This window comes from Gracilinanus agilis, chromosome 5 (assembly GCF_016433145.1).
Source record: "Gracilinanus agilis isolate LMUSP501 chromosome 5, AgileGrace, whole genome shotgun sequence".
Classification (NCBI taxonomy): Eukaryota; Metazoa; Chordata; class Mammalia; order Didelphimorphia; family Didelphidae; genus Gracilinanus; species Gracilinanus agilis.
In genome coordinates, this window is record NC_058134.1 from 282,191,739 (window position 1) to 282,199,067 (window position 7,329).

General features: G+C 55.8%; 1 protein-coding gene across 1 annotated transcript in view; it reads right to left on the reverse strand.

The window, feature by feature from the left end:
* Window positions 1-4,461: 4,461 nt before the first annotated feature.
* The window catches only part of LRP1 (LDL receptor related protein 1), a 117,512-nt gene continuing 114,644 nt past the window's right edge, over window positions 4,462-7,329 (reverse strand). The window contains exons 84-89 of the mRNA XM_044679937.1: window positions 6,159-6,333; window positions 5,910-6,011; window positions 5,699-5,760; window positions 5,317-5,407; window positions 5,003-5,147; window positions 4,462-4,770 (exon numbers count right to left, since the gene is read on the reverse strand). Coding sequence (XP_044535872.1) covers window positions 4,630-4,770; window positions 5,003-5,147; window positions 5,317-5,407; window positions 5,699-5,760; window positions 5,910-6,011; window positions 6,159-6,333 — 716 coding nt within the window. The 3' untranslated portion in view covers window positions 4,462-4,629. The remainder of the gene's footprint in view (window positions 4,771-5,002; window positions 5,148-5,316; window positions 5,408-5,698; window positions 5,761-5,909; window positions 6,012-6,158; window positions 6,334-7,329) is intronic.

The following is a 7,329-nucleotide window of genomic DNA, read 5'->3' on the forward strand; positions in this document are numbered from 1 at the left end:
TCGGCCCCTGTCTGTATCTCTGCCCCCGGCTGTCTCCCCCTCCCCCGACCCAGGCTTTCTCTTCTCTGCCCGCGGTGTCGCCAGCTGTCAGCTGTTGCTACGCACTGAGGCTGAGGTATGACCGAGCCCTAGACAGCGACAGACAGAGACAAACAGAGAGATACGCAGACAGAGACAGACGTCGGAGCCCGTGAGGATCAGCGAGCCCAAGCACAGACAGCCACCTAGGGTGCCCGCCCGCCTAAGATGGGCAGGCACAGACAGAGACGGAGAAAAACAGGCCGGGGAGGGACACAGCTCTGCCCATGAAGACCCTCGGAGTCCAGACCCAGGAAGCCAGGCCCCCTCCCCCGAGGGTTGGCAGGGCCGCAGTAAGGCTCCAGGTAGCCGCTAGGGGCAGGCTCTGGAGGGTGAAAGTCATCCCGTCCAGTCCCCTGCCTTCGCACCTCCCACCCTCCCGGAAAAGGCTCCACTATCTCTGAAATTGCGTTCTCCGGGGAAGCCCGAGTTCCTGAGGCTTCCTGTAAGGCCAGAGCTCTCCCCAGGGCTGTCGCTCGAGCTCCAGCCTGGGTTGTTGCTCCTTTCTCACCTTCTCTCCCTCCTCCTGCTGCCTCTGCCTCTTTCTCGTCTTTCGCCTTCTCTGGCCTGGGGTAGCGAACAGAAGGGCTCCGTTAGCTCCGTTCAGAAATACTTCCTCGGACCCGGACGGAGTGTGTGTGTGTGTGTGTGTGTGTGTGTGTGTGTGTGTGTGTGTGTGTGTGTGTGTGTGTGTAGGGGGTGGGAGCCCCGGATGTGGAGGGCGAGTCAGGCTTCGCCCAGAGCCCCAGGTCTTTCCCCGCGCCTGCCCCTCCCCCTTCTTCCAAACTGCCTGGTAGCTTCGGGCCGCGCGACAAGCAGAGAATCAGGCGACTCCCCGGGGCCGGGTACCAGGTGTGCTCCTGGCACTGTGAGGGCTGCCAAAGCCTCTGGCAGCTGGAAGAGGCTGCCGGGCCAGCCAGCCCCGCCCCCCCACCCCCACCCCGAGTTGAGGAGCGTCGGTCCGGGCTTTGGGGCACTGGCTGGACGCGGGTGCGGATTTGGCCGGGAGCGGGGGCGGGGAAGGGCTTCTCCCCCGGGGCAGGAAGGGGGCGGAGGCATAGCGGGTACAGTCGGGAGCTACAGAGAGAAGTTGGGCTGGGTCGGGGTGGGGCAGAAGGGACTTGTGGTGGTGCCTGGTGGAGGGGGGCGGAGCGGGGAAGGGTCAGGCAGGAGAAGTGGGAGCATGCTGGGGCGGGGGGCGCTGGGCCCCAGTCTACTAGTTCTTTGTGGAGAGAATCCAGACGCCACCTGGCGGTCGTCTTGCGCCCCGCTTTCCCCACTCCTCGCTATTGAGGCGGGGCCCCCACCTGAACCCCAGTCTCCATCAACCGCGAGGGGGCGCTTGGAGAGCTTGCTCTGTATGGGAGGCTGTTAGGGTTTGAGTGGGGCCGATCTCTCCTCTCTGTACCCTTTGGCAAGAGCTTTGGGAAGAGTTTGGGGCATGGATGCGAACAAGGGAAAGAGACCGGAGGTAGAGATGGGAGAAAGAGGGAAGGTGGCAGGAGCCAGGGCTTCCAGTTCTTTAAGTTCTCTTCCACCAACCCTCTGGCTTTGAGTGGGCCTTGGGGGGGGGGGCGCTGGGGTAGCTCTAGCTGTAGCTGCAAGAAGGATAGAAAAGCTGAGCAGGGTCTCAGGGCAGCCTCTCTGGGCCAGAGCTCCTTCCCTTGGTGACTGAGGAGACGCTCCCAAGCCAGGCTTGCCAAGTATTTGCATGTTCAGCTCAGGCAACAAACCCTGGGTTCCTCCTTCCCAGGGAGACTTCAATTCCAGGCAGTCCCTTTCCTGTTACTAAAGAGCTGTGTGACCTCAGACCAGTCACTTCTCTTCTCTGGCTTTCACATTCTTCACTTGCAAAAGGACCAAGCCTGATTTGAATGGCCAAGGTTCCCTTTATTTCTAAGCTGCCTCTTTCCTTCTAGTCTAACTCAGTCAGCTGCTTGGCCACAAGCCAGAGTGGTCCTTCACTCCCAAGGGTGTATCTTAGTTTCTGTTAAACCAATAATTAGATGATCAACAAGGTGCCCAGTTTATGGCGGGGCATGAAAATGGGGCATGTTTACAGAGTACCTTCTGAAAGTACTGGATCTTCTGGGCCAGAAAATCCCAAGACCTCCCTAGTTGAGTGATGAGAAAATGAAGGCCCAGGACAATGACTTGCCCAGAGTCACACAGTATGATGGGAGTATTTGCTTCAAGAGATCTTTTTTTAGGAATGGGGGGGGGGAGGAGAGGGAAGGCAACTCTTCCCACTCCAAAGGAATTCATTTCACATGTTGGGATTTCCTTCTAGGTAGGGGAGATGGGTGTGAGTGAGCTCCCTACCACCAAAGATTAGCTTCTGTAAGCCAGACCAACAACCTTGTGGTCAGGGAGACTGCAGAGGGCCAATGTCATTCCAGAAGAGGTAAGTAAACAACTCCTGCCCTCGATAAGCTTACAGCCCAGTAGGAGGGAATAGGAAGACACCCAAAGAACTATTATTCTGGGGAGAAGAGTGTGAGAAGTACATTGTGTCCTGGAAAGAGCACCAAAGAAAGAGTGCTGGCTCAGGAACACTGAGGACCTGTAATCCTTTCCAGCTCTAGAACCTTTTCTTTCTAAGTTTTCTTCCCTGTAAAATGGACTCTGACTAGATGATCTTTCTGGTTCCTTTCTAGCTCTAAAACTAAGCTAGACCATTTGGTTCCCAGTCCATCTTTCAGATGAAGAAACTGAGATGGAGGGAGATGAATTGCGCATGGTCACACAGATAGCAAGTGGGACATGTTGCCAACAAGGTTTAGACCAGACATCGGGCAAGATGGGCCCACATCTGGACGGGGTAAAACAGTTCCTTTTGTTTACTAGCATGAGATTGGTATACAATGAGTTGCTTCAGATTAATTTTCAGAAATTAATTTCAGAATTCAGATTCAAACTCCTGGACTCTTGGCTCTGCATCTATTTTCTTCCTCTGAGGGCATTTTGTTTCAAAGGGAATGGCATGGACAAAAGCAGAGAGAGAAGGGTCTTTTCTGTGTCTGGGAAGCACTAACTGGTCCAATTTGGCTGAAGGATAGAGTACAGTGGAAGGGGAGATTTGGGCCATTGATTGGAATGCCTTGCATTCAAGTCTTGTAGGTGATAGGGAGATACTGGAGCTTTCTGAGTCCTGGAATGAGGTAGTCAGTTTAATGCTTTTGAAGATTAACCTGCCATTGGTGTGCAGGATGAATTGGCCCAGGGAAGAGACATGGCAGGAAGATCCAAAAGGACATGATAGCAACTATGCAAGTGAGAGGTAATGAGGACCTGGACTAGAGTGGTGGCTGTGGGAATGGATGGGAGAGATATTGCTGAGATGTAATCTGTACAACTTGGAGTCCAATCAGCTGGGGGAGGGGGGACAGAAAAACAGGGAGGGGTGGAGGAAACCCAAAGAGGTTTTTGGCAACTGGGAGAATGGTGGCACCAATGGCAGATCTTGGGAGAGGTGGGAGAAGGCGTGCTTTTGAGAGGGAATGTTGGTAAATTTGGCTTCTCTAGGTTCTCAAGACTTTTGCTTCGAGCTTAGGCCAGGGCCTGGGGTTGGCGATGCTGATTTGGCCAGGATGGAAGCCTCGAGAAGGCCTGGTAGACACGAACCTACCCAGGAAGGTGGGAGACAAGGCCAGAGTAGGGGGCATGAGGCAGTGCCTCCTTTGCTGGTCCTTCCAAGCAAATGCACCGCCATCAATGTTCTCTTCCTTTCCTCCCCTGAGAGAGAGGCCAATGGCAAGTCCCAGTTTTTTACAATTTTATTTATAACAATATCTGTGTTATTTAGTTGTAAAGGAATTCAGCAAAAATTATTAAAACGTTCGTACCCCCAAAACAGGGGCTGCCCACTCCTTCCCAGGGCGCCCCAGGATGGCCTCAGTCCCCCTGAGGAGTGCGGAGGGGCTGGTTCCCAAAGAAAATCCCCAACTGTGGGAGCCACAGTGATGGGAGGAGGGGGCATCTGGGATGCGGGAGAGCTCTGTGGGGGCTGGGAGGCCAGGGGGAGGCTGGGACAACCCCCAAATAAGACTAGAAGTATGATTAGCTTTGATTTGAGCGGGGCCCCCTTCACCCCGACACTGGAAATGTTTCCTCCTCCCTCAGACTAGCCCTTCGGAACCTGGAGGCTGGGAAGGAAGAATGGACCTCCTCAGCCAAGGGTGTCACACAGGGCAGGATGGGGTGGCTGCTGGGATCTCTCCCCTGCCCTGGGACAGTCTTGTGGGGGGTAGCCCCATGTCTGAGCTGCCCCAACCCCCAGAACCCTCCCTGCCCCTCACCCCGGAAGGCAGCATTGGGGATGGGGCAGGGGAAAGGGAGGGAGGACAACGGAAAGGAAATAACACTGCTCGCTCGCTCGCTCGCTCACTCACATATAAAAAGTAATTCCTTCATTTTTACATTTATACATCGGCCAGGGGGCCGGGTTTGGGGAGGGAGAGTACTCAGGTGAGGGGGGAGAGTTGAAAAGGATTTCTCATGGGAGGGGGGAAGGTATCTCTGGAGTCCAGGCTGGGGTGGGGGCAGGGGCCCCTATGCCAGGGGGTCTCCCAGCTCATCCTCGAGCCCTCGACCTAGCAGTTCCCGCTTCTCATCGGTGCTGGCCAGTGAGTGTCGGCTACCGTGGCCCCCCATGTAGAGAGTGGCATACACGGGGTTTGTGAAATTGGTGGGCTGTGGAGAACAGAAGGGAATCAGGGGGAGACCCTTCCCGCCAGGCCGGGGGCTGCTCCCTACCTCCCACCTCATCCTCCAAATTCAAGCTCTTTCTCCCGTCCCTTCCCTGCTTGCCCTCCCAGGCTAGCTCCCAGCTCCCCATCTCATCCCCAGATCCTGCCATCTTCCACTCCCAGGGGCCTCCGGGGCTTCCCTCCACCTCCCCTGCTCTTCCCCTCATCTTGCCTACCTTATCAGGGTCCAGAGCAAAGTCAGCATCCAGCAGGCCCCCGACATCATCTGGCTCCCCGCCCTCGTACATCTTATACGTGGGGTTCCCAATCTCTACATTCATGGCTCCATTGGTCATTCGCTGGTGCTGGAAGCCCTTGGCCCTGGGGATGTGGGGCAGGGGAATAAGTGCCAGGAAAACAAGGCTCGGGTGTGATGGGGTCATCGGTAAGGATGCCATTGGCCGGGCTCAGGAGGCACAAAAGAGGGGACCAGGGAGGGGAGCTGGCACTGGGACGTGGCAGGACCAATGGCTCTCCCATCCTAACTCACCCCCGGACTCGACGCTTGTACCAAAAGACAGTCCCAGCCACCAGGAGCAGCAGAAGCAACAGGAAGATGGGAATGAGGATGGAGGCGATACCTGGAGGGGGAAGGAGACAGGCAGGGAGAGTCAGAGAGCCCTCGGGCCTGGGAAGGGCCGTGCTGCCTCTGTCCCCCTCCAATGTCCTGGCCTGGGCTCCTGCCGCCGGAAGTCCCCGAGGGGAGGCCAGATGACCACTCATCAGGGAGGACACAGAGAGAGGGGACTCAATGGTGTGGTGTCTCCTCTGCCAACTCTGCTTCTGCTCCATTCAGCATTCGGGTCCTCCCTCCTCATCAAGAACCCCGAAACCTTACCACACCCTCCTCCTTCCCAATCCCTGAAACCTACGTCCAGGCTGGGATTCGCTGACTGACTGCTCACACCGTGGGCCTGTGTTTGGGGAAAGGCACCTGCGAGGGAAGGAAGGATGGATGAGACCAGTTGGCACAGCTCTCCACGGCCCCAGAGACCCCCCCCCTGCCCCGAGGAAGCTGTCTGTGGTATGAGTGCGGAAAGCCACCCAGGAGAAGAGGGCTCCTTTGGGGCTCCTGGGACTCACTGGCACTCGGGCATCTGTTTGCTGTTCATGGTGCAGGAGCCTCCATTGAAGCAGTGGCCATCGCAGGTGAGACAGCTGGGGGCCACCCGGCCATCAGAGCAGCTGTGGAGGGGGAAGAGTTAGCCGGGGTCCTGCAAGGTGAGGCTGCAGGGACAGGGGCAGGGGGCATCATTAGGGAAGGGGGACATGGAGGATGGGACAGCAGGGCTTGGAGGAAGGACAACGGCCAAAAGCTCTCCCTTCACTCACTTGCAGCTGACGTCCCCACTCTGCCGAAGGATAGTGCACGTCCCATCCAGGCAGCGGCTACATTTGTCCACCTGGCACTGCGGGCCCTCAAACTGGCCTGTGCATCGGCACAGCTTGGTGCCATCCGAGGCCATCTGGCAAACACCCTGGTTCTCACAGTAGTCAAAGCATTTCTCTGTGTGGGTCAGAGTCAATCGAGGGGAGTGCGACAGAGAGAGAGACAGAGACAGAGAGAGACAGAGATGTGGGGAGGGACAGAGACAGAGACAGACATGGGGAGGGACAGAGAGAGAGGGAGGGAGGGAGACAGGGACAGACAGACAGAGACACAGAGAGAGAGAGACAGGGAGAGAGAGAGAGAGAGAGAGAGAGAGAGAGAGAGAGAGAGAGAGAGAGAGAGAGAGAGAGATGATCCCATCATGCTCTTTCCTATCTCCTCCCCCAGCATTGTCCTGCCCCCTCCCAGAAGCCCAAGAATCTCCCCATCTTCCATGCACCCCCCTCCCGCCCAATTTAAACCATCATTTCCCCATCAAAGGCCTTTTTCTCTTTGTTCCCTCATGCCACTGGCCTCTTCACTCATGACACTCCCAAACACCAGCCATTTTCACAGGCTGGCCATCTCCCATGCCTGGGATATTCCTCCCTCTTCATCTCTGCCTCCTGGCTTCCTTCAAAGCCCAACTAAAATCTCCCCTTCTCCAGGAAGCTTCACCCCCAGGCCTTCCCTCTCAGAGATTATCTCCAATTTTGCATGCCTAGATCTTGTTTGTAACCCAGTAATTTCATGGCGCCTTCTCCAATGGAATGCAAACTTGTGCTTAGCAAAGTGCCTGGCACATAGTAATAGCTGATAAATGCTCACTAACTTGAACCCTTAGTAACTCCCCTTGTGCCCATGCCCTTCACTCCAATGTCACTGAGCCATAGGACCATAGGAGTTTGAAGGCCCTGAAGTCCATCTAGTCCAGCTTCCTGCTTTGATGCACGAATCCCTTCTACAGTATTTCTAGCCTCTCCTTGAAAGCCTCCAGCAACAGGAGAGAGACCACATGGCCTATTCTTAGACAGCTCTAATTATTCAAAAGTTCTTCCTTCCCTCCTTTCCTCCATCCCTCCCTCATTTTCTTTCTTTCTTTCTTTCTTTCTTTCTTTCTTTCTTTCTTTCTTT